Source organism: Tribolium madens, unplaced genomic scaffold, assembly GCF_015345945.1.
Source record: "Tribolium madens isolate multiple individuals breed KSU strain unplaced genomic scaffold, Tmad_KSU_1.1 Scaffold_3;HRSCAF=73;Tcas5.2_LG2, whole genome shotgun sequence".
In the NCBI taxonomy this organism is placed as follows: Eukaryota; Metazoa; Arthropoda; class Insecta; order Coleoptera; family Tenebrionidae; genus Tribolium; species Tribolium madens.
Window position 1 is genome coordinate 5,122,900 of NW_025401006.1, and position 24,551 is coordinate 5,147,450.

Genomic DNA, 24,551 nt, shown 5'->3' on the forward strand with positions numbered 1-24,551 from the left:
TGTGGTTGAAACGCGTCGTGTTTGAAATAAAAGTTTGATGTGACGGGGTAAATTGTGTTTTTATTTATAATCACACCAAGGTTGATTAAATTTGAAACATGCATAAGTGTGTATAATTGGTTACATAACTTACTTTTAAAATTTCTTGATCGGGGACCGTAACGAGATCACTTTGGGCCCTAAACGAGTGTATATCTTCCCCATTTTGCTCAAAATATACAACATAATGTGGAATCCCATCAACGTAAACAGTCGGAAATTCAATCATTAAGTACATGTATTCCGAACAACTTTTTTCCTCGTTATTTATTAAACCTAACTCTCTGAAAGTTAACCTGTCTAACCAATCTACCTATAAAAATTTACTACAAAATTTATATTGTTTTAACTGTGCATACTTTTGTCATGTGTCCATTTCGGTGTTTTTTTGTTAATTTAGTTAGTCTTTGCATTTGTTCCTTTCCTTGGTCTTTGGCTTTACCTGGCGTTTGTGTTGGGTAATTCCCATCGGCTTCTCTATTAGGAAAAACTCTTAAGTCTACCATGCCCTGAAATTCACATTTTTGTTATTTTTCCACGCAATTTCGTCACACAACCTGTCTGAAAAGTCCATGTTTGCTAAACAGTGAAATTGTTGTGCCCCCCACTGGCCAGAGTTTGTTAGGCCCAACGCAGTCGTAGATTGTTAGAGCTAATTGAGCAGTTCTCGGAAGGTCGTTAAATTGAACTGGCAAAGTGAGCCATTCATTCCAGCTAAAAATTGAGATTTTTAAGTGACAAAACGCGAATGGGGGCTCACCTCCAGCGCGATGTGAATGCTTTGTAGGAAGTTGACACAGGAAGAGCGAGAGGTTGATTCTGGTCATATATTTGGCACACCACCATTAAATCTGAACAACCATCTTCACACAACCCCGAGTATTTTAAAATTGGGTCGGATAAAAGCGTGTCGTATTCAGGTTTTTGGCGTTTGCCTTCCAACGTCCCACTAAAAACCGTATTGTGACAGGTGGAAACCAAGGGGGCTACTTACATTTTGATTTGAATACGGTTAGAAATCGAGGAACTGTACACGTAGTAAAATTTATCATTGAGTTCTTCCATTTTAACCGCTTAATGCCCCCATCTACGCGAATTATTTAGTTTTTATCATTTTTGTTTTGGAATAATAAAAACTAAAAAGTTATTTTTGTCAATTTGACAGATCGTTGCCAACAATTCCAATCAAAAAACCCTACTCGATGTGAAGTTGACATTACAATTTTTGCTAGAAAATAATTTGTTTTGATTAAAATTTATGTAATTATTTAATTAGAAACGTTGCAAATCCGTGCTGTGACTCCACTTGTGTCATTTTTTTAATTTTTGTTGATAAAAGGTGAGTTTTGTAGGTTAGAGGGCCCTGCCCATTTTTTTAAGGTTATGTTCAAGCTTTGTCATTTTTTAGCGAATTGAAGTAAAAAATGTCATCGGGCCGCCCTATTAAATGTGTAGTCGTAGGTGACGGCACTGTAGGTAAAACCTGCATGCTCATATCTTACACCACTGATAGTTTTCCCGGAGAATATGTCCCAACAGTGTTAGTAAAAAAAAAGCTATTTTGAGTGATAAAAGCTCTAGCGTTTTGTTTTTAGTTTTGATAATTATTCCGCCCCAATGGTAGTCGACGGGATTTCAGTTAGTTTAGGTTTGTGGGATACTGCAGGTCAAGAAGATTACGACAGACTGAGGCCCCTGTCTTATCCCCAAACAGACGTTTTTCTCATTTGCTTTAGTGTAGCGTCGCCGTCGTCGTTCGAAAACGTTACTTCCAAATGGTATCCTGAGATCAAACATCACTGTCCTGACGCCCCCATGATTCTAGTTGGTACCAAAATAGACTTAAGGGATGATAGGGAGACTCTGACTGCTTTGGCAGATCAAGGCTTGAGCCCCATCAAGCGCGAACAAGGCCAGAAGTTGGCCAATAAAATCAGGGCTGTTAAGTATATGGAATGCTCGGCTTTAACGCAAAGGGGGCTCAAACAAGTGTTTGATGAAGCGGTCAGAGCTGTCCTAAGACCTGAACCGCAGAAAAGGCGACAACGCAAGTGTCTTCTTATGTAATTCCCAGCAACGACCGAACTGATTTTTATCTCAATCTAATGAATAAATAGTTCAGGGCATTTAAAGTCAATAAGGACTTAAGTATAAGGATTAGATAGCATACTCATTTTTAATGCTTGTTTTTTTTACAAAAACTCAATTTTTTTGTTTCTGTGGAATCTCAATTTTGACTGAATTTTCCAACACCACTGCCCTTCTGTTAGTTGCACTCTTGTAGACAAAAGGCAGCACTGATTCCGACCCAAAAATCCTAAACTGTGCCATTTTTTTCACGAAATTAAAAATACTCACCCATGACATTACTTAAGGCACGTACTTTGTACGTTTATTGTTTTGTTACAGCGATTTAAAAATTGTGAAAGTTGTTTCAATGAGCAGCTAATTTTTATTATTAAGACTTTTATATAACGTATGTTTAGTTTTTATTTATTTTCTAACAATCAGTGTATTTTTTAATTTCAAAAGTGACTTGTTAAAAACCAAAGTAATGTAAGTTCTAGTCACATATTTTCATTACTCAGTGTTTTACAATATTATGTTAGTTGCATTTATAGGTATACAATACGTCTTGAAATAAAAACGTAATTTAATACTTACCTATTTAAAACTAAAACCTATCTTCCTTGATTTGAGGCTAAAAAATTAAACAAGTCTTGGTTTTCACATTTTGTATGTAATAAGTGTATAAAACAGCTATAACTTGGTAAAAAAATCCCACTACTTGGTGTGTGCCCCACTAAAGGGGCTTGTAATATTTCCTACATTTTTCATGGAAGACTTTGGCAGTTCTTTGCTGGACCATATCTTCAACAGTTAATTCCACTTGTAACATTCTCAACTGAAAAAAAAAAGTAAAACCTAAACCTTTGCCTAAACACTCATCTCACTTTCGTTTGTTCTGATCTTAAAGCTTTTGTTAATGAAATATCCACAGCATTTGTACCTCTTTCTTCTTTCAGTTCTTTTAGTCTATTAGCAGTCACAGTTATACAATTTTTTATAACATTAGTTCTCTGATTATTCCCTTCTTCTAACTTCTTGTACAAGTCTTTGCAAGCCGACTCCCCATCTGCATGGAAGGAATCTGTCGGTATGGCCGTATTTAATGTACTTATTATAAGATCATCTATTTTTCGCATATTTTTTATCGCTTCCTATAAAAATTGATCACGTTACTGATGACCTAACCTAAAAAAAAATGGGACTCACCTGAAACGCACTGTAATCTCCACATTCTGTAATGACAAGAGACATTATTATTTCAAATCCTAAAATTAATTTCACTAGCGATTTGAAACAACTACAAGTTTTTAATTAGTTTTCCAATGTGGAATTATTATGTCGGCGTTCCATAGGTTATTTTCGTTATTTTTGACAGTCACTAGTACAGAAATCTGTAATTTTTTAAACATAACAAAGGGGAACAAACAGTCTCAAAACTCTCAAATACTTGATCTTTATTCACGAACATGTCACATAATACTACAAAAAATAATTCGAGACAGTTACAATGCTTTTTGCAAACTTAAAGTATCTCGTAATAATCTGTTCCTCAATGCCCATAATGCTGACACGACATTGTCTTGTTGATCGGCTTTTTTGCCCAACCAGGTCGTTACGTTTTGTAACTTATCTAAATCCGGTGTCGGAATGTTTTCTTGAGTGGCACATAATGTTTTTTCCCAGTTTGTAATGTGTTTATTATCGGCTTGAAGTCCCTCAATGTATCTAAAAATATTTTCTATGAAAATCGTTTCAATTAGGTCAAAATCATACTTTATGTAAGCCTCCGAATGTAAGACTCGTTGGGGCCTTGGTGGCACAGTTATAAACATCGGCTCTTGTTTCTGGGCCGGCGCAGACGCTGAGTTTGAATTTGCTGTTTTAAAACACTCGTTTAATTATTTGTTGCTTTGCAAAGTAGTAAAGGATGATAATGAATAGATGAATGATTACCTGAGTTACTCGTAGTTGAGTGTTGTCCAGCAGTTGAATTAAAGGTGTTACTAGCAGCTATTCCGACGAAAAATGAATTTAAAAAAATTTAAAAAATGATCGTTATTTTTAACTCAAAAACATGCTAATACAAACTGCTACCACCACCTACTATAACTCATGATATGAATGGAAAAAAATTGAAAATAAAATAAAAACTCACGAGGATTAGGAGTAGCAGTGGGGGTCGGGCGTGAAACAGCCGCAGGCTTACTGGAAGGCTTGAAGTTCCTACCACATCAAAAATCAAAAATGCAGTACACTACACACTATAAGACAATAAAAATTCATTTTTCCCAACCGACGAAGGAACAAGGTTTTCTTCTCATGCAAAAAACGAGCATTTCAAAGCATCTTAAGCCAAATCTTCGATTATCATCGGTTCGTATTACGAAATAAAAATAATCTAAGAGTAACAAACATGACCTAAACACTTTTTTCATTCATGCAATGGCAAAATTCAGACAAACCGGCAATTATTTCGGACGCTGTCGATACGCAAGGTTGCAAAACTGGCATGACGCGGTTACCAATGAAGTTCCTGATAAATTTCGATTCGAAAAATAAAATTCGTTTCATCAATTAGCCACGAAAAACAACTGTTTGTTGTTTATCATGGCCAACGCAAACATACTTGCTGCGATCTCCTTGGGGAATCACCCGTCCCTTCACTTTGTTTATATGCATATCGCGGACATGGCGCACCAATCGCGCTAAATTCGGAAACGGCTGGATATTTTTCTTGTTGTTTCTCAAACAACCCTTCCATTGACAGTGCAATTCGGCGTCGGGATTCGCCTGGAAATAACTCTGGACATGCCCTTGAGACTCCTTACTGTCCTTAATACAGTGATCCATGCAATCTTGCAATTCCTCGAACTGGAAATCGCAACTATCCCACATACATTCATAAACCTGCAAAAACAATCAAACTAATGAAACACTAAGTTAGGGGAATTACCGTATCGGGATTAGGCGGAGCGGGGCTTGCACACTGCTCGTCCAATAAGAGCATAGCTTTTGTCTCCTCGTTCAATTTCGATGCTCGTTCCTCCCACGCTTGCTTCTCATTGGCCGGAAGCGATCGCCATTCGTTACCCACAATTCTGCTAATTTCGCCAAAATTCGAATCAGGGTTGTTTTGCACGACTTGTTTACGTACTTCACGCGAATACAAAATATAACCGGTCACAACTTTGTTTTTGTTAGGTTTCTGGAAAAGATAAAATGTAAGAGATGCTTTTTTGTTGTTTTGGTTACCTTTTTGGTTGAAACCGGGGTAGTTAATGAAGTACCAGGCGTCGCTGTGATTACCGGTATTTCCCCTGAACCTACCGAAGGTGGCCCTCCATCTAGCGAGTCGTCCATTAATATATCCATGTCGTTCATCTTCGTAAGTTGAGGTGAGGCCTCCTGTAAAAAAAATTACTATGTAGTGAAAAATCAAACAAAGTGTTTAAATTCGGATTAAGTGAAGCGTAAGAGCGGCATTTACATAAAGCAGTCAAGACAAGAAAAAACTACTCACTACTTCCATATGTATTGGTGTGTTCTGAGATTTGACAATATCTGGTTGAACTTGACTCATGTCAATGCCTACCTGTAATAATTTTAAAATAGTCAATTTGGGACGTGATAACGATCTGATAATTATTTTCAGAATGTTTACTTTGTCTACACCTATCAAATATTTAGAAAAATTGAAATTTTCAAACATATGATAAGATAATTTAGCAGACCTGTAAATTTATTCATGTACGCTTCTTATTTAAACAAAAAATGACAGTTTTTATTTACCCATCAACTTACTTTTGGCGCATTTATTAGTTTGGGAAAATAGTAAATTTCATCTTCCGTAACCAAAGAACTGTGATAATATTTTTTTATACCTTCGACCGGTAATTTACTAATTTGGCGATTAATCTCATCGTAGAGTGAATTACAAATAAAAATATCACTTTCGGGTATTTCAGTCGGACGACCTGCAACATAAAAATTACAACTCGGGTAAAATTAAGTCCGAGGCGAAGCCGAGACAACACTCACACGAAATATACTCATTAAATTCAAGCACCGCACACTTTCCCATGATGCTCACAAGCGGATTCGTGTCTTCCATCGACGACAAAAACACTTCCTGTTTATAAAATAATCGATTATGTGAATGCGGAATTTCATTCGGCGTGACGAACCACGGCCCACGGAAATAACACTTCCCACTGGAAAAAAAACTGTAACAAAAATCACCAAATCGGGGAAAAACCTACTCTTTCGTGTCCCAAATACTGTCAATTTGTGCAATCATTTGTCTCCCACCATCAGCAGCAACGTAAACAAAATCACCAGTTTTCACAACTCCGCTACAAATCGTATTGTACTGCTCGTAATAAGTGTTACCATCGTCAATTTCCAAATTTGTATAGAGCACAACATTCTAAAAAAACTCACTAATACCAAGCTATCACATTTAAAAACTTACAGGTTTGTCTTTCTCAACTAGTTTTTCTTGTTCTTGTAATTCGGCGAGTTCGTCTTTGTGTTTCTCGATTCGTTCCCGGAAAACGGAAACGACTCGTTTCGGTTCGAGGGGAACCTCCCTCTGGATTAGTTTCAGTGAGGGATTTTCCGGGAACATTTTAATTTTTTTGAAACTACGACTCCGAGTGCTGTAACGAGACTCACAAACATAAACGTCTTTCTCGTCGTAACCTAAAAACCAAGTTTGGATTTTTCTAAATTATTTCGGCTTTATTCACCTTCGGGTTTCATAGTGAAGTATTGTTTGATGCTGAGGACACAACAGCGCTCTTTGACCTCTTCCAAAGGCACGGCAATGTGTGTGTCAGACTTGAAAACTTCTTTTTCGAGAAATTTTCGTGTAGTCACGTGAAAAGTTTCCGCAGGTCTTAAATAATAATTCCCGTAGAGCATTTGTTGGCCGTTATTTGTCCACAAACGCTCGATTAGTAAAATGTGAGGGTCGCAACCTTTTTCTTTCGAATCCAAATAAACGAATTCACCAACTTTGAAAGTCTGTTGATTGCAAGTCAACGATTCCCCGACATTTATATTAGTTTCTTTGATAATCGAATCATCGGAACTCCTAGTCTCTGTTTCCTCCTCCAATGACTCCTCTAGTAATTTACTCTGTCTCAGAGACTCCACAGCTGAGGTTAAATCCATAAGAGTGTAATTTAAAGCCGGCGATTGTAACAATTCCCCACTTTTACACAACTCGTCTCTTTGTTTAATAAAATAAGACTGCAATTCGATAGAATCTTCAAAAACTTGTGAATCCGAGCGTGACAATCGCCTTGCTCGATCCAAACACGCAAAAACATCGTCTTGAAACGTGTCTAACCTTTTATACAAACCGCGATCAAGCCGTCTCTTGATCAAATCCAAAGACACCGCTCGGACCCTAAAGCCGAAAATAATTACTTAACGTCTTCAAGTCGCAAAAATATTACTTTTTTCCATCGATTTCGTCGTGTTCGGGTAAGTCAGCCAACGAATCTGAATAGCAACGTTCCTCCGCGTCTTGATGGTTGTAAACGTTGGTGAAAAGGTTCAAAAGAATGTCTTGAACGGCGGCGGAGACGTCAGGCACCGTATCATCGTCTTCTTTGAGTTGGAGTTTGGTTTGAAGACAGACGGTTTGAAGGACTAAAGCGTCTTTGTAAATTTGCGAATCGGGTTCGTTGTATTTGCACGCGTTATCAAACATTAGGATAAAATCGGAGACCATGTCGTCGAGGGTCTCGTAAGAGTTACTTTTTAGCTTTTGTGAGATTTTTTCCATATCGATGGGGTTTTTGATCACTTCGTAATAGTCGGGGTAGTCCTGCAAAAGCGAGTTTGAATCGGAGCCAAACAGGTTCGGCCGTAAAGTAAAAAAAATCAAAGGAAATAAGGAATTTTCAACTTTACGACTAAACTTTAAAAAAAATTAATTACTATTTTTGATGGCAACTTCATAAAGATCAGTGATAACTGTCTGTTGGCTTTGGGTTCCCGATAATCCCTGATTGCGTCATATAAAGTGCGTAAATTTTTTTCAATCGGTGAAAGAATTTTCCGCGGTTTAACACTGTAAACAAACTATTAATCCTTTACATTTTTCTTGTCATAATCGTACACTCGGACTACAGTTTTTTCTTTCTTTTCCGGTGTTACACTATGACCAACTTTATCCATGAGATACTTTTCCAAAACGAGCGAATCTTCGTAAATTGGTGAATTTTCCTCGTTAAATTGTCGACAATTCGAAAACATCAATTTAAAATCTTTGACTAAGTCACTTTCGGAACTGTACTGATCTGCGCGTATTTTTTGCTCAATTTCAAGGAAATCGATCGGTTCCGAAATGACTTCGTAATATTCCGAATATAATTTTTTCGAGGGTTTTTCCATGAAGCCGAGCATCGGCTTTCGGCCGTCTTCACACTGAAAAATTGCCTAGTAGAAAAAAAAATTGAAAAATAATTAAGACTGACAGTATAGTCGAGCATATATTTCGCTAAAGCATGTAAACGTTTTTTTAGAGGGATTGGATCTCGAGGTGGACGACCTCTTTGAGGCGTGTTTCCACTCGATTGTGTACTTTTTGGTTTAGGTCCTGGCTTTTTGCGTATAACGACTTCAGAGTCTGCCTCACTGTCTGTATCCTGAAGAGTGAAAAACACACAAATTTAAACAAATATCATTATTTAAAAAAATTATTAATTAGGAAAATAAGTGAAACAAGCCGACTGATGTTAGCAACGTAAGCGCGCTACACCCACAAAACAAATGAATAATTCCCGAGTTAATGTGATAAAATGCAATGAAGACATAAGCAGTGCAGTAGCATACCTTTCGGTTTTTGTTAGTGACTCTGTATGTTACCTGATCAATGTCAAGTAGTTCTTGTACTTTCATTTGCATGACCTTTTGCAACTTGACAGCGTCCTAGAACAAACTCACTCAAATTTCACCCTCAAAACATTATAAAACTCACTTTATACAACCTTGATGACGGTAAGTTATATTTTTTGGCATTCTCAAACATTATGGTCATGTCACCGGCCACTTCACTTATCGTGCCATAGGCGTGTTTGGTCAATTTTCGTTTGATTTGAGTCAAAGAAACAGGATTTTTGATTTCGCGGTAATAATCGGGATAGAAACGTTTCGAGGGCAACTTCCAAAAGGGTTCGCTCAACGAAACCCCGTTATTGCTTGTTACTGATCTTACAGCTTCAAATAATTGCCATTGAGGATCCTCGACGTCGAGAGGGTCGGCTATTGACTGAAATTGACTCATTAATAAAACAATTTTGTAAATTTTTTACGGTACATCATCATCCATTTGTTCCTCTGGTTCAACCTCAGCGTCCGACTCGTCATCCCTAAGGGCTGCAGTGACCGCAGATAACGATGTACTACACTTCAATCTCTTATTCCTAATCCGTTCGCTACTTTTCCCCAAATTAATTTTAATATGTTCCAATTCGGCTTTTTTACTTTGAATTATCTACAAAATTGTGTATTTATTTCACTCGTGCAAAAAATCGAAACACCCACCTTTTTTAGCGCTTTCGCGTTTTTGTAAATTTGCGATCCTGGTTCATTAAAGAGACAGGCGTTTTTGCACATTAATAACAAATCTTTCTCGAGCTCTGCCAAGCTGCAATAATCGTTATTTTGTATTTTTGTTGCAATCATTTTCAGATCAATCGGTTGTTCGATTACTTCGTAATATTCGGGATATTTTTTCTTTGAGGGAATTAACTGGAAAGAAGTGTGAAGTGGTCGATTTTCATTGTCAGTAGCTGTCATGACACAACTGAATAACTCCTCGTATAAATTAACATCGTCGTCGAAATTTGAACTCTCTGAAGTATCCTCAGAGTGATCAAGTTCTTTGGTTTCCACCGGAGTGCCGGCTTTTTTGCTCGGTCTTCCGACTTTTAATACGATTTTTCCCTTACTTTCAGAATCATCGTCTTTGGTATTGAGCAATCTAAATAACGCAAAAATTAAAGTGGGATAAATTAACCATGTGACTCACTTATGCTTATTGGTGAGGAACAGATCCCACAAATCTATGGCATCCCTATACTCCTGTGAATTCTTTTTATAGAAAGCTTTAGTATTACTGACAATCAACTCGATATCGTTTTGCAAATCCTCGATATCTTCATATTCTTCAGTTTTCAGTTTTTGTTGTACTTTTAACAAGTCAATCGGATTTGACACAACCTCATAATAACCCGGTTCTTGTCTACGTTTCGGTACTCGAATAAAAGAGTCACAAAGAAGAGTCCCATCGTCTTTTTTATGAGTACGAATTGAGTCATACAACTGTTGACAAAGCTCCATCTAAAAATAGAAAAGGTCACAAAATGGAACAATACTACAATTATCTTCTTACAGGATCTAATTTTTTGCTGCGTTTTCGCATCGTAGGTCCTGTACTAGTCGAAGCCTCTAGACTATCCAAAGAATCGTCTTCTTGGCCCCTACTGGCTATAGAACTCGTTCGTCTCCTTTTACTCATTATGCTGAAAAGTTTTTCAACCAAGGCTACATTTAACTAAAGTGAATCGTACAGAAATCAAATTACAGATGCCTTAATTCAAATGAGCGCCAATTGTTATGTCAAATGACGTCAGAAACAAACGCCAAACGGCAGACCACGGTTGTCGGTAATAATCACAAACTCGCGCCAGAAATCGCCTATTGACAATGTAAGATTGTCAAATCTCGTTATTAACTTTTTAATTAATAAAAATCACCAAAATCACAATTAATGGCCACAATTTCTCACTGTTACAAACAAATGAAATAGGGTCATGGCCAGCCTATTATTAACTAATTGGACAAAAATCCTAATAAATGACAATTATTCGTTGCAATTAATTGTACAAACCTGGCTTTAGTCGATCATCACGCAATTTGAAGTTCACAGTGATGAAAAACACCAATGTTTTTGCAAATAAACCTTGCACTTCACATTTGTGTACAAATTATAAATCGATAACAAAAACCGGCATCACTCGTCAACAAAATGGCCGTTGGTTGACAAATCTGCTGGTGAATTTTCATGTTTGTTTTGGCAGATCTGGGGAATTTTCGTGTTTACGCCAGATATTTTGAGGTTATCGGCTCGAATGTGAGGTTAATAATTTAATATAAAAATAAGTTAGTTAAGCAAGATTTGTGATATTTATTGCAGCATTCTAATTTTTAAGGTTTTTTTTTACATTCGGTGCGTCAGATAAGTCATTAAAACTTTCTTTTTAGTCTGTTTCAAAATGAATGCCTGTTTGTATGTTTTGTCATGTTTGTTCATTATTTTGAACAGTTTTTCTAATAGTGGTGCAATAAAATCAATTCAGGATGATGATCTCATGAACTTAATCAGAAGCGAAACTTATGTGGTTGCGTTATTTTGTAAGTTTTTACTTTGCGTCTATTATTATAGATGACATATTGCAGCTGCAAAAAATTGCGAACTTTGTGATAATTTTGAAAACGTTTTGACTAATCTAAAGGAAGAGTTTTTGAAATCATTTGAAGGACCAACTGTTAAAGTTGTTAATAGCCAATTAACAAGACTGTATAGCCCCACAAAGGAGCCGGTTTTAGTGTTTTTTAGACATGGAATCCCTTTACTTTATAATGGTATTTCAATTATGGTTTTAGTCAATTTTATTATTTCTGTTTTAATTGTAGATGTTCCTTCAGAAGAACTGATACTTCACACATTCCTCAACAATAAAGAACCGGTGGTAAAAGAGCTAAATGATGAAACTTTTGAACATTTAACTCAGGCCTCAACTGGGGCTACTACAGGTGATTGGTTTGTGATGTTGTAAGTAGTTTTTAAGTCTTGATGCATTTGTGATTTCATTTTTTTAAAGTTATGCCCCGGACTGTGTTGATTGTCACCGCCTTCAAGCCCGGTGGGAGACAGTCGGGGCACAATTAAAAACACGAATGAATGTCGCACGGGTCAATAAAGCCACAGATGGGGCCGCAACAGCAGCACGATTTGGAGTTTCCCAAGCCCCAACTTTTATTCTGTAAATTGATTTTTTCAAGTTTTGTCCCAATTTTCACCAAATTTTTCAGCTTCAGACAAGGCAAAATGTACAAATATCAAATCCAAAAGTATGACATTGCGTCTTTCACTTCTTTCGCTCAGGAGTGGTACAAAAACGTGACTCCTCTTCGAGTACCCTCACCCAAAACACCGTTGTATGAAATAACAATTGAGTTTTTTGTGTAATAACAGTTCTTTGTAGTGATAACATTGTTGAAAATATTGTACTTAATTTGCAAGAAAGTACGATGATTTGGAAAATATGTTTAGCGGCGACTTTTGTTGGACTCTTGTTAATAATTTTAATGAAGTGTCGTAAGACTGAAAAACCTCAAAAACCGGCAAGCAAGAAAGGGGATAAAGACAAATAAAAATCCAATTTTTAACACTAACATTTTTTATTAAAATAAATTGGTGGCTGATTTCATGCTTCATTTACAAATTATTTACACATGTTATTAATGAGGGGCTGGGGTATGTCCGTCAACGTAAAAATTCCTTGTTGCTTTGGGTAATTCTAATTCTAACCCTTCTAAATCCTTGGTTAAGATAATCTGGCACCCTAATCTGGAATTTTCTTTAAGAAAAGGCGCCATATCTAACAGATCCTCTTCTTTCTCTTCTGGAGGTGTAAGTTCGTGGTCACTTTTCACATAAATGTGACAAGTAGTGCATGCTAGGGAGGCTTCACATGCCCCTTCCATTGGAATTTTATATCTATGAGCCAAATATAAGACATTATCACCTACTTTGCCTTTAACAGGAACTTTTTCACCGTCTTTTGTAACAAAAGTTATGTTAACACTAAAAAAAAAAACGTGTATTTTACGTAATTTAGCCGCGTGAATTGTTACACTTCATCGGGAGATTTGGGGTCCTGCCATTCGTATTCTCCGTGATTTAACTCTAATTAAAAATATGGTTAATTTTTAGTTATAACTTCCAATGGTACTCACTCGCTGTTGTGTAAAAATTACGAAATAAAGTTTTTAATGAAATCCTCGACTTTGCATAACCTAAAAGCCCCACAAAAGCTGTCATTTTGACAGTAACACTCAAATATCACTAGAAACAATCAAGTTGTGTCGTGATTGGTCAATATTTTATGTTCCACCAATCGCAGCGTTTGAATTATTTCACAGGGATTTTATTGCCTGTCATCCTTTCTGCAGTGTTGCAAATAGGTTCCGAATGCCAGAATTTTCATTTTCACGATTCTATTTCCAGTTATCGCAATTGAATTCCTGATTCTTCGCCGTAAAACTATCAAATGTGTGTTTCTGCCTGAGTGAGAGAAAAATCGTCGGACATTGCAAAAGGTAATTTACGAAACTTCCAGGTGTTAGTTGCCAAAAGCCTTGGCTAGGTTAAACCCTCACTCACATATTTCCCCTTTTCGATCTCTCCCTGTCACGAATCTCTCCGCGTAAACCCCAAAAGATCAATATCTTTTGCGTAAAAAATCAATAATTTTTCATTTGTTGACTCATCACTTAGATGTCGGGCTCCGCTCACAAACACCGCTACAAAAACGCGGCGCTGGACAGTGTCGAATTGCGACGACGGCGAGAGGAAGAAGGAGTCCAATTAAGGAAACAGAAACGAGAACAGCAGTTAAACAAACGGCGGAATGTTAACGTCAACCAACTCGCCGAAGACAATGACCATCTGCAAGTGGATAGCGAGATTCTGTCTCCTGCCTCGCCCATGATCACCCCCGAAATGGTCCAGGCTTTATACAGCCCCGATGTGGAGCAGCAAATCAGCGCCACGCAAAAATTCAGACAACTGCTGAGCTACGAACCCAACCCACCCATCGATGAAGTGGTCCAGACGGGGATCATCCCACGATTTGTAGAATTCTTGCAAAATTCAAACAATTGTAGTCTTCAGGTATTTAAAAATCGTATTTAAATTCATTTTTAATGGTTGGTAAAGTTTGAAGCAGCATGGGCTTTGACCAACGTCGCCTCTGGCACCTCTCAACAAACCAGAATGGTCATAGAAGCAGGCGCTGTTCCTATTTTTATACGGTTGTTGAGCAGTCAATATGAGGATGTGCAGGTAGGTTGGCGAAATTTAGGGAATTTGGGTTCAAAGTTGGTTGCAGGAACAAGCCGTTTGGGCGTTAGGAAATATAGCAGGGGATTCACCCGAATGTAGGGACCACGTCCTGGATTCGGGCATTTTAGTCCCACTACTGCAGTAAGTACACTGAATTTTGATAATCTGGTGAATTTAAGTTATCAAAGTTGTACCAAATGAGTCAACTTATGTTCTAAAACGCCTCTTTCTACATAAACAAAAATACCAACTTGACAAAAATAATCAAGAACGTCAAGTATTTTGTTTTATGCGAAAACGATCACATTTAAATATTATCATTGTCTCCGATTTTTGTAAATTTAAGATATATTAGAGAACGCGTAAAAATAAAAAACACGGTTTTTACCGTTTTTTTATGTATGTGGGCAAACAGGCTTGAACAATACCTATTTAGGATTTCAAAGTAATACAATATTATATCTCCAAAACAAAACAATTTTTTTAATAATCCATATGAATAGACACTTTACGGACCTTAATTATAAGTGTTCTAAAATTTAAATTTTGTTATTAACAAATAGTTTAAAAAGATATAGTTTAAACAAAAAAATAAACAATTACGTAGCTTTTTAACATTCTCAAAAAATTCATGTAAAAACTGTTTTCTATGTATTGAAGTATTGAAAAAAGCAATGACGTAAATAACTTTTTCATAGAAATTAAATACCGGCTGTTCCGGTTTTTTCCAAATTTTGTTTATAGCCATAATCGGTTAGGTTGTGCTCAATTTTCACGATAGCGGCATTTCCGATTACATTGGGTATCATACGTAAAAAAGTGCCCGTAAAATGTCTTTATTTCAAATCTGTATCTTCTATAATAACAAAGATATGTTTTAAAATATCGACTTTTTTCTATAAGTCGAAAACAAAAGAGGATATCGGAATGCGGTTTTAACCAATATTATTTTCTCAAAAAATGAGCCCTAAAATGTATTACTCGTTTTTGGCTAAACCTATTAGTTTTGGAAATCCCTATTCGTCCAAAATGCAACACCCTGTACATAATTTCTTATTCATAATTATTCTTTTTAAAATATCATATTTTTTTTAAATGCTTTATTTTATCTTCTAATATTAAGATATTAATGACGTAGATTTAAAATTCCTGTAATTGTCTTCGCTAAACCAAAATGATGATAAAAGAAATTTCAGATATTTTTAAAACGTCCCGTCCTGAATGTACTAAAAAAAAGAAGTCAAAAATAAGAGTGATAAGAGAGATTTTCCGAACTTAACCGAAGTGGTCGTTTCATGCATTTGGTCGTTGGAAAGCTTTGGGGTGGTTCAGGATGGATGAAAAAATCCAATAAGAACTCATTTTCTTCTATTTTTAGTCCACCCGAAACCACCCCAAAATACCTGACATATTCAAATACATGAAACGACCACTTCGGTTAAATTCGGAAAATCTTCCTGATGAGCTCAGAACGCAACTTTAAGAATCCATTAAAAAAAACTACTAATTTAGTTATTTATTTTGTACTCAATGTTAAAGAGTGCTTTTATCAACTAATTTCAATAGATAAAATAGTCTTTTACCGTCTAGTGAAATAAAGTAATTTTTATCCACTGTGTATATTTCATCAATTAATTTTACTAGATAAAGTAGTGTTTTATCGTCTAGTGAAATAAAGTAATAAAATATTATACACAACGATAAAGATTATTTATCTACTCGTGACTTCGTCACTCGTAAACTTAACCTTTTCACTCGTAGATTTACAATTTCTTCATTGTCTTGTGTAACAAATAACTATTATTATACAAAACGATAAAGAAATTAGGTATCTATACCTATTCGAAAAATAAAATTTTCTCTCAATTGCAAATTGTTTTATTATCGGGTACCGGTTTCGGCCAATTTGGCCTTCATCAGACCTACCTACAAAAAATTATGTACATAGTCCGGTCACTTCATTATTTTACTCAACTAATTTACTTCACGAATATTTAAAGTATTTGTGAAGTAGTTAGTTACGTTTGGTTCCATACGTTTTATTCACCGTCTATGTAAATATTACTAATAAAATTAGTGTAAAATAAATGAAACAGCTAATAATGTAATTATTCAGACTCCTTAGTAAATCTACTCGTTTGTCAATGACTCGCAACGCCGTGTGGGCGCTGTCCAACCTCTGCCGGGGCAAGAACCCCCCGCCCGACTTCGCGAAAGTGTCCCCAGCTCTACCCGTGCTCGCACGTCTCTTGTTTCACTCCGATCCGGATGTCCTTTCCGACACTTGCTGGGCCTTAAGCTACTTATCTGACGGTCCTAATGAGAAAATCCAGGCGGTTATAGACGCCGGCGTGTGTCGCAAACTGGTCGAATTGCTGATGCACCAACAGCCCAATGTTGTGTCGGCAGCCCTACGCGCGGTCGGTAATATAGTGACCGGTGACGATGTCCAAACCCAGGTCATACTCAACTGCTCGGCCTTGCACTGCTTGCACCATTTGTTGTCGTCATCGAAGGAGTCGGTAAGGAAGGAAGCGTGTTGGACGATTAGTAACATCACAGCGGGGAATCGGCAACAAATTCAGGCGGTCATCGACGCGAACATTTTCCCGGTTTTGATCGAGATTTTAAGCAAAGCGGAGTTCAAGACGAGGAAAGAGGCGGCGTGGGCCATAACGAACGCCACGAGTGGGGGCACACCTGACCAGATTAGGTATTTAGTGAATCAGAATTGTATCGGGCCGCTTTGTGATCTTTTGACCGTCATGGATGCGAAAATTGTGCAAGTCGCCCTCAATGGCTTGGAGAATATTTTGAGATTAGGAGAGCAAGACGCGAAGAATCACTCCGGGACTAATCCTTATGCCGTTCTAATCGAGCAGTGTTATGGTAATTATTTTATTGTGGTTGAACCAGGATTGTAATAAAAGGGTTACAGGATTGGATAAAATCGAGTTTTTGCAATCGCATGTCAATATGGAGATTTATCAGAAGGCCTTCGACATTATTGAACATTTTTTCGGGACGGAAGAGGAGGATACGACAGTAGCGCCTTCGGTGAATCCCGATCAACAGCAGTACCATTTCAGCTCGGATCAGTCGGTGCCGATGGGGGGATTCCATTTTTAAAAAAAGTTTTAGATTATTTTAAGGACTTGATCACGCCAAAGGATAACCTTCAAGATATCCGATATTTAGTTTGAATCAAGTGATAGTGTTACTTCATTGTAACAGAATTTTATGCATGTATGACGGAAAGATCGGATGTTGACAGCAAGAATTACGATTAAATTTTCTTGTTTTCGGAGATAAGTGTAAATTCATTAATCTCGAAATTCGGTTTTGTAACTTTGCTTCGAGTTATTTAGATATGATTATTGTGTAAGTGAGCTTTAATATATGCTATTTATTTTATACAGAGGCCAGCTTTTGTCTTCATTGGTTTAGATTTTGTAACAGCTATGTACATATTTACGTAAAGTGTGAAACATACATGTATAAATATTCCTAACAGCATATTTGTTTATAGTTTTTATTGTAAAATAAACTAACATTTAAGTAAATATTGCTTTTTAACAATCAATACAAAGTACTATTAAATAAAAATTAAGAGAAGAAAAAAAAATTAAAAGGCAATCCCACAGTGAAATAAGCTTAGTAGAGTATGAAATGTTACTTCTGGGCCAGGACATTTGGCGTCTTAAAAAACAAAGCAGAATCTTACAAATTTAGCTGTTTGCTCAAAAGCAAACAACCGAAAAAGGTTTAAAACCCTTCAAAAAGCATTAATTTTTATCCACGCCAAAAGTATTCAAATACAGGGTGCGCCAGAACTCGCGCCCCAGAGAAAATTTTCAAGTAAGGTAAGATACCAGGAACATGAAAAAAATGTTTAAAAAATTCTATTTGTCAAAAAAATTTGACATTTGACATTTTTTTATATCTATTTAATGATACTGATGATCTTGTTATGTTTTTTTACAATTATTTAGTAAAGGGACCAAAATTTTGCCAATAAAAGCCACAAATAACATTGAACAGAGTTACAATTTAGGATACAGCTTCCTTGCTTCCTCTTTTAATAGCCTATAGCAAAAAAACTTGGAAAATTATTTTTCCAACAGAAATAAATAGAATCCAAGGGCAAACTTTAAACCCTCATAACTTCGAAATTTTTATAGATAATTTTTCTTTTTTCTTCTTCTTTCTCTTTCTGGTATCTTATTTTTGTTCTCTGGGGCGCGAGTTCACCACCAAAAATTGGGCACACGAAAAAACCGTTAAAATATCCCAAAATAATGGAAAATTACCTGAAAAACGCCCTAAAAAACTAACAAAATATATACCTTGTTTTCACACACCTCAAAATAGCTTTTTACTTCTGGACCAGGGCATGTGGCGTCTTAAACAACAAGACAGATTCCAACAAATTTAGCTGTTGTATCCCAAAAGTAAACAACCGAAAAAGGCCTAAAACCCTTCAAAAAACATTAATTTTTATTCACCCCAAAAGTACCCAAATATCTGTAGACCACTAAAAATTGGGCACACGAAAAAACAGGGTAGAATCTTATAAATTTAGTGTTTTCCCAAAGGTAAACATCCGAAAAAGACCTAAAAACCTACAGAAAGCATTAATTTTTATCCACCCCAAAAGTACTCAAATATCCGTAGATCACCAAAAATTGGGCATATGAAAAAACCGTTGAAAATCACCCGAAATCATGCAAAATTATCCAAAAAGCACTCTAAAAACTTACAACATACCGTGTTTTTAGACACTCCAAAATGGCTTTTTACTTCTGGACCAGACCAATTGGCGCATACAAAAAAGAGGTATATTTGGCGCCTTACAAAATTAGGAGAAAAAATTAATCTTTAATGCGCCCAAAAAAATACTCGGAAATCAATAGACCACCACTGTATAAAAAAATTTTAAATAATAAATAATATAAACTTATTTCTTGCATAAAAAATACCTTTACCACAAAATATTTCGAATTAAAAGTACATTTTGATATCTTCTTTAATATTAATTTGTATAAAACATGTGAGTGAGAAAGAAGCAGCCAAATAATTTGACAAAAAAATATTACGGACATTGAAATTTTGAAAATTTTCTCGGAAAACTAATAGAAAAGGAGAAATAAGATATAAAACAAATGGTTTTAAGTTTTAATAAATAATTTTTTGAAATGAAAAAGGTCATAAACAATTACCTAAAAATGTCTGTTGCGTAAATTAATTATTTTAAAAAATAAAAGAAAATTGATTATAATTAAATAGCTACTGAATAAATGAAATTAGAAAATAGTACTGACGATATTTGATATTCTCTCTTTAATCACAACCAATTACATCACTTTTGCTTATTCATACTTTAATTACATAATTTTTATCGCAGAAACGCAATTACCATTTTTACAGGAAACGAAAACAAAACAACTTCACCATTATAATTATTTATTTTCTCAAACTTGACACAATATAAAACATTTGACGGGAATGTAATCATAAATTATTTCTTGGGAGACGCTTTCAATTGCGTTTTGATGGTATTTTCCAGCTTGATGCAATCGGCTGCAAAATTCCTAATCCCTTCGGACAGCTTATCAGTGGCCATTTTGTCCTCATTTAGCATCCACCTGAAGGCCGATTCCGTCAAGGCGATCTTCTCCAGTGGCTGTTTGGCGGCATTTTCGGGCGATAACTTCCTGGGGACGGGGTCATTCGACGCCTCCAACTCCCCCAGAAGCTTCGGACTGATCGTCAACAAATCACACCCAGCCAACGACTTGATTTCCTCTAAATTAAATTACAAAAAATTCCAATAGGACAAATAAAACCCACCAATATTCCTGAACGACGCCCCCATGACCACAGTCTTGTACCCAAACTTCTTGTAATAATTATAAATCTTGGTGACGGACACCACCCCCGGGTCCTCATCTCCCGTGTAGGATTTCTTCTCAGTGTTGGCGATATTCCAGTCGAGGATACGCCCCACGAAGGGCGAAATTAGCGTCACTCCGGCTTCAGCACAAGCCACAGCTTGCGCAAAATTGAACAAGAGAGTGAGATTGCAGTGAATTCCGTGTTTTTGCTCCAGTTCTTTCGCCGCTTGGATGCCTTCCCAAGTCGAGGCTAGTTTGATCAAAACGCGTTCTTTGCCAATTCCGTGGTCGGCGTAGAGTTGGATCAGTTTTTTTGCCTTGGCGATGCTTGCATCCTTATCGAATGATAATCTGTCAAGAGGGGGTTTAACAGGGTTAAATTGTGGAAAATGGGGGATTTACCGAGCATCGACTTCAGTCGAGACCCGTCCAGGGACGATTTTCAAAATTTCGACACCGAAAAGCACACAGAGGAGGTCCATTGCATTTTCCAGTTTCTCTTCAGTTGTTTGGCCCACTTTGTTGCCATACTGGACGGCTTTTTGGACCAGGTGTTTGTATTGGGGGAGGTTGGAGGCGGCCAGGATCAAAGAAGGGTTGGTGGTGGCATCGGTCGGTTTGTAGGTTTTCATAGCTTGAAGACAAAATAGGGACAAATTAATTACTTGTTAATTGCCCATTAGTGTCCTAAGGTCACCTTGGACTTGTCCTATCCCACTAAATCCCTAATCCCTACCTTCGAAATCCCCGGTGTCGGCCACCACCGTGGTCAAAGCTTTCAACTGTTCCAAAGAGCTGGTCATCTTGCTTCTTTTACACTGAGGCTCTGACATCTTCGTCTTTGAGTTAAAAATTAGAAAATTATCGCCCGCGACCTCGCTGTCCAACGATGATTATGTGTTTTTCCGAGTGGTGGGAAGGGAAAAGCTGTGCGGCGTGCTGAGGTTATCACTTTCACCTTGAAGACTGCGATAGTCCAATAACCGGCTTTTATTCAACAGGGAAAGTTTAAATCGACCAATAGGGGGATTTGGGGGCTCAGGATGCAAGTGCATTATGTAATAACTCGTAATAACATTTATTATAAACGTAAATAACATGGAAACATGATATAAATAGAAATGCAAGTGACGTAATTAATTGATCAGATTCGATTGTGAGATTAAAATCGACGGTGTAATAGTCGACAAAAGACTGAAGCCCCCGTGCAAGACACACACTTTACTCACACAACATTTGAGCAAGAATTTGGGGAACTAAAACCAATAATCAATTCTTATCAAACTTCTTATCAACCTACCAATTCCAAATCGGTTTCTTCGTTACCCACAACTACAATTATTTTGTTTCCGCTATTTTTTATTGTTGTGCTGTGTTGACCCACATTTTCAAGACTGGGTTCGCCGAAAGTTACACTGGAAAACGGAATATTTACGCTATTGACGACTGAAGAGCGATTAAATCTGAAATAAGGAGCAAAAAATTCGACGCAATTTTTTTAAATTGACTCATACTGTATTGGATTCCGGATGTCAATTATTAGGATTTTTTCCGGGTCGAGTCTGACCAAATCGACAAAATCGGAAGCACTGATTCGCGGACACCTTTCCCGGTTTAACTCCTGCAAACTGACATTGCTTATATCCTAAAAATTTTGGTCAAAATAGGAAAAAAACAAATCGTGATAATCACAAGTTCATTCCTGGGGTGATATTTCCCGTTTTGGTGTTCCCTCGCTGTTATACTTTTAGGAGTCGATTGAAACGTCGCAGTTGAGTAGGAGACACATTTTTCGATATCGACTTCCGGTAAATCCGAAAACAGCAAAATGCATTCATTGAACCCTGAATTGAGTAACCGGTCCCTCAACTGTGTCAAAACCGACAGTCCGATATGTAACGGAAAGGAAGAGTCCCCCAGTAGTAGTTTATCCCACAAATGTAGTATTTTGTAGAGTGGAAAAACGTCTAAAATTACTTGTTTGATTAATTTTCGCAAAATGAGACAACTTACGTGAAAATACGGTCAAAAACCACGGAATTGCGAACAATTCCGGATAGAAATTGATTTCGTGGAGATGATTGGCGAGACGGGGGTCATGAAACGCGATCAGTTGCGAGAATTTAGCTAAATACTCCTGAATCACCATCGAGTTGTCTTTGAGGAAAAACTTGTGCAAATATTTGGGGATGAAAGCTGACAAACATGTAAAAGCTTTAGCTTCGTTGTTGAAGTTCAAGTAGAGAAAGGGGGCAGTGAGGGAATCCAAGCCTTGCCAATAGACGTAATTTGAGTTTTGGTAAACCCAAGCTTTGAGAATCCGTTTTAATTTCTTGTGGCCTTCGGCCGACGAGAGCAGTTCGTTGTATTGGTGACAACGCGGAATATCCACTTCGATCTGCAATTTTAATTTATTTTATTTCAACTTCATTTGTTTTAATTACTTGACGGTCTGTTGTAGTTGATGTTTCTTTATCAATCCTCAAATATTGGCGTTCGTAGTCGCCTTTGATGTTAAGCAAAGCGGCCCAAATCTCCCCCCTGAGTAGTGGAGGAATGTCATTCGAGGCCTCCTTCAAGATCATGTTTTTCGTATGGGGGTACCCCTGAAACTCTGCGTGATTAAAGCCTCAATGCTCCCCAGTCTTACGTGTAAAAGCCTCCGGAAGAGAATAACTCTGTGAAACTGGTACTCGGGGTCCCTTTCTCTGATTACTAGAGGCAAACCTGTCGCATCATAAGCCGGGGGAACCCCACTTTCGATTATTTTCGAAGTGCTGTGAATCAGGGGGTAAAAACAATTCAATGGAATGTGGGCGAAGCGTTGGTAGAGTGTGTCGAGGGGCATTTGTACGATTCGGGGGTCGTAAAGTGTAGCAGGGTTGCGTTCTTGGCCCAACGTTGTGCCCTCTATTGTCACTAAACTAAAATTTCATCTTGATTAGCTGTTTTCAAGGGGTACACGGCGTACTTTGGGAGTGACAAAATAGGGGGGCTTGAACGTATCAATCCTTGCTTTCTCAATTCTTGGAAAACGTCACCTCCGGCTAACTGCCACCAGTGGTACAATTCACAAATTGTGAATATTTCGAAAGGGTCGCAAACTTGACTCTTGTTGACCGGTTTTTCGGATTTAAATGACTGGAAAGTGGGGTTGGCGAGTAATTCGCAACATGTTGGACGGTTTTGGGGGTAAATATTGAGACAGGCTTCTACAATTTCCCTCAAATCGTTGGGGACACTCTAATAAAAAAAATAATTGACTTTTTACTCATTGAATTTTTGTACCTCGTATTTGTCGTAACAGTTGTGTTCGCGCGCAATTCGCTCAAAAACTGAAGTGTTGCACTGAACAAGACTCAAAATTTTTCGGATTCTTTGTCCCAACTTCAAAGATTGCCACAAGACTTTGTTTAAAATTAATTCAATTAAAACAATTCCAACCGACCAAACATCGGCCTTAGGGTCAGTATGCGTGCTAGTGGGGCTATCGAGGTATATTTCAGGGGCACTGTATAAAATTTGCCTGAAAAAAAATTATAAAAAAAAGTTTGACCCCGACGTGATTTGAACACGCAACCTTCTGATCTGGAGTCAGACGCGCTACCGTTGCGCCACGGAGTCATGTATTGGAATTGACATGAAGGTGAAATATTAATAAGGTTATTGTACTTTATTTATCGACTTACATTATTGGAAATGAAACTAATTGTCCACATCCAGTCATGTGAAAAAGGCCGTAATTGAATAATTTAATGTCTTTGTTTTTCTGTAGTAAAATGTTTTCCGTGCTTAAATTTCGATGCACGATTTTGCGTTCATGTAAATAATTCAAAGCGGTCAAAATTTGATACGCGAACCTTCTAATATCGTCGTAATCAAACGGTTCTTTTGTGATATAATCGGACAATGGGGTACCACAATACTGGGACACGACAACTGTCCGTTCTAAAAAAAACTTGTAACTCAATAAAAAAGCGATAATAATAAAAAAAAACTCACCGTGTTTGCCCCTCACTATATCTAAATATTGGCACAAATACGGATTTTTGATTGTTTTAAGAATTTGTGCCCTCCCAATTATAATTATAGAGTTTGGAGTTAGAGGAAGACCGTTACTTCCGCAAGTATCACCTTTGTGTTGTTTTGCAAAAAATGTGATGGCCCCAAATTGCATCTGAGAGTCTTTTAAAAGGGGCACCGGCATATTCACCGATTTTGGGGCGTCTGTGTGCTAGAGATGAGCAAAATGTAAGGTTATGTGAACTGTCAGATGTGAGCTTATTTTAATTTAAATTATATACATGAAAGGCAAATGAGGTAACAGACAATTTCGATTACATTTAGGAGGCTTTTAAAAGGAGTCCGGGCATTTTTAGCTAGTTTTAGAGTGTTTATTCAAT

At 37.1% G+C, this 24,551-nt stretch overlaps 9 protein-coding genes and 1 non-coding gene across 13 annotated transcripts in view; 3 read left to right on the forward strand and 7 right to left on the reverse strand.

Moving 5' to 3' along the window:
- The window catches only part of LOC123007453 (phosphatidylinositol 3-kinase catalytic subunit type 3), a 3,852-nt gene extending 2,628 nt beyond the window's left edge, over nt 1–1,224 (reverse strand). For both annotated transcript variants that reach the window (XM_044402761.1, XM_044402760.1), the window contains exons 1-5: nt 1,034–1,224; nt 800–988; nt 597–753; nt 399–548; nt 134–352 (exon numbers count right to left, since the gene is read on the reverse strand). In XM_044402761.1, the coding sequence (XP_044258696.1) occupies nt 134–352; nt 399–548; nt 597–753; nt 800–988; nt 1,034–1,104 (786 nt within the window). In that variant the 5' untranslated portion in view covers nt 1,105–1,224. The remainder of the gene's footprint in view (nt 1–133; nt 353–398; nt 549–596; nt 754–799; nt 989–1,033) is intronic.
- On the forward strand, nt 1,219–2,698 carry LOC123007454 (ras-related C3 botulinum toxin substrate 1). The gene is made up of 3 exons (XM_044402762.1): nt 1,219–1,378; nt 1,448–1,579; nt 1,635–2,698. Exons 2-3 carry the CDS (start codon nt 1,464–1,466, stop codon nt 2,104–2,106), a joined length of 588 nt encoding a protein of 195 aa, XP_044258697.1. The 5' UTR covers nt 1,219–1,378; nt 1,448–1,463; the 3' UTR covers nt 2,107–2,698.
- Nucleotides 2,699–2,759: 61 nt separating this feature from the next.
- LOC123007455 (protein MIX23) lies at nt 2,760–3,482 on the reverse strand. Its single transcript, XM_044402764.1, has 3 exons — nt 3,316–3,482; nt 2,994–3,260; nt 2,760–2,944 (listed from the first exon to the last, which is right to left on the reverse strand). The coding sequence occupies exons 1-3, from the start codon at nt 3,358–3,360 to the stop codon at nt 2,843–2,845; spliced, it is 414 nt and encodes a 137-aa protein (XP_044258699.1). The 5' UTR covers nt 3,361–3,482; the 3' UTR covers nt 2,760–2,842.
- A 64-nt stretch (nt 3,483–3,546) lies between these two features.
- LOC123008161 (protein polybromo-1) lies at nt 3,547–11,182 on the reverse strand. Its single transcript, XM_044403812.1, has 23 exons — nt 11,015–11,182; nt 10,517–10,646; nt 10,154–10,464; nt 9,667–10,105; nt 9,440–9,616; nt 9,101–9,391; nt 8,956–9,051; nt 8,598–8,768; nt 8,240–8,547; nt 8,059–8,191; nt 7,572–7,945; nt 6,858–7,522; nt 6,581–6,810; nt 6,369–6,535; nt 6,148–6,320; nt 5,911–6,083; nt 5,362–5,514; nt 5,063–5,314; nt 4,736–5,016; nt 4,265–4,332; nt 4,063–4,119; nt 3,883–3,985; nt 3,547–3,834 (listed from the first exon to the last, which is right to left on the reverse strand). The coding sequence occupies exons 2-23, from the start codon at nt 10,640–10,642 to the stop codon at nt 3,612–3,614; spliced, it is 4,971 nt and encodes a 1,656-aa protein (XP_044259747.1). The 5' UTR covers nt 10,643–10,646; nt 11,015–11,182; the 3' UTR covers nt 3,547–3,611.
- Nucleotide 11,183: 1 nt separating this feature from the next.
- Nucleotides 11,184–12,635, forward strand: LOC123008159 (thioredoxin domain-containing protein). 2 transcript variants are annotated; one of them, XM_044403808.1, is made up of 7 exons: nt 11,184–11,336; nt 11,389–11,538; nt 11,584–11,769; nt 11,821–11,959; nt 12,009–12,170; nt 12,220–12,345; nt 12,393–12,635. In XM_044403808.1, exons 2-7 carry the CDS (start codon nt 11,400–11,402, stop codon nt 12,559–12,561), a joined length of 921 nt encoding a protein of 306 aa, XP_044259743.1. In that variant the 5' UTR covers nt 11,184–11,336; nt 11,389–11,399; the 3' UTR covers nt 12,562–12,635. The 2 variants fall into 2 exon arrangements, with proteins under 2 accessions (XP_044259743.1, XP_044259744.1); XM_044403809.1 differs by having other exon boundaries at nt 12,220–12,342.
- On the reverse strand, nt 12,571–13,265 carry LOC123008160 (adrenodoxin-like protein 1, mitochondrial). Its single transcript, XM_044403810.1, has 3 exons — nt 13,147–13,265; nt 13,045–13,096; nt 12,571–12,994 (listed from the first exon to the last, which is right to left on the reverse strand). The coding sequence occupies exons 1-3, from the start codon at nt 13,229–13,231 to the stop codon at nt 12,649–12,651; spliced, it is 483 nt and encodes a 160-aa protein (XP_044259745.1). The 5' UTR covers nt 13,232–13,265; the 3' UTR covers nt 12,571–12,648.
- Nucleotides 13,266–13,355: 90 nt separating this feature from the next.
- LOC123008158 (importin subunit alpha-7) lies at nt 13,356–17,817 on the forward strand. Its single transcript, XM_044403807.1, has 6 exons — nt 13,356–13,509; nt 13,688–14,083; nt 14,129–14,254; nt 14,301–14,395; nt 16,371–17,143; nt 17,193–17,817. Exons 2-6 carry the CDS (start codon nt 13,688–13,690, stop codon nt 17,381–17,383), a joined length of 1,581 nt encoding a protein of 526 aa, XP_044259742.1. The 5' UTR covers nt 13,356–13,509; the 3' UTR covers nt 17,384–17,817.
- A 1,883-nt stretch (nt 17,818–19,700) lies between these two features.
- Nucleotides 19,701–21,102, reverse strand: LOC123007547 (probable transaldolase). The gene is made up of 4 exons (XM_044402915.1): nt 20,885–21,102; nt 20,551–20,782; nt 20,105–20,499; nt 19,701–20,059 (listed from the first exon to the last, which is right to left on the reverse strand). The coding sequence occupies exons 1-4, from the start codon at nt 20,979–20,981 to the stop codon at nt 19,773–19,775; spliced, it is 1,011 nt and encodes a 336-aa protein (XP_044258850.1). The 5' UTR covers nt 20,982–21,102; the 3' UTR covers nt 19,701–19,772.
- Nucleotides 21,103–21,210: 108 nt separating this feature from the next.
- LOC123007546 (TBC domain-containing protein kinase-like protein) lies at nt 21,211–24,448 on the reverse strand. 2 transcript variants are annotated; one of them, XM_044402914.1, is made up of 11 exons: nt 24,151–24,448; nt 23,838–24,096; nt 23,437–23,674; nt 23,120–23,391; nt 22,799–23,072; nt 22,593–22,754; nt 22,162–22,546; nt 21,841–22,115; nt 21,663–21,769; nt 21,449–21,611; nt 21,211–21,404 (listed from the first exon to the last, which is right to left on the reverse strand). In XM_044402914.1, the coding sequence occupies exons 1-11, from the start codon at nt 24,353–24,355 to the stop codon at nt 21,285–21,287; spliced, it is 2,460 nt and encodes an 819-aa protein (XP_044258849.1). In that variant the 5' UTR covers nt 24,356–24,448; the 3' UTR covers nt 21,211–21,284. The 2 variants fall into 2 exon arrangements, with proteins under 2 accessions (XP_044258849.1, XP_044258848.1); XM_044402913.1 differs by having other exon boundaries at nt 21,663–21,793; nt 24,151–24,444.
- On the reverse strand, nt 23,701–23,772 carry Trnaw-cca. The gene has a single exon. It is a non-coding gene; the product is annotated as a tRNA-Trp (tRNA).
- Nucleotides 24,449–24,551: the final 103 nt, after the last annotated feature.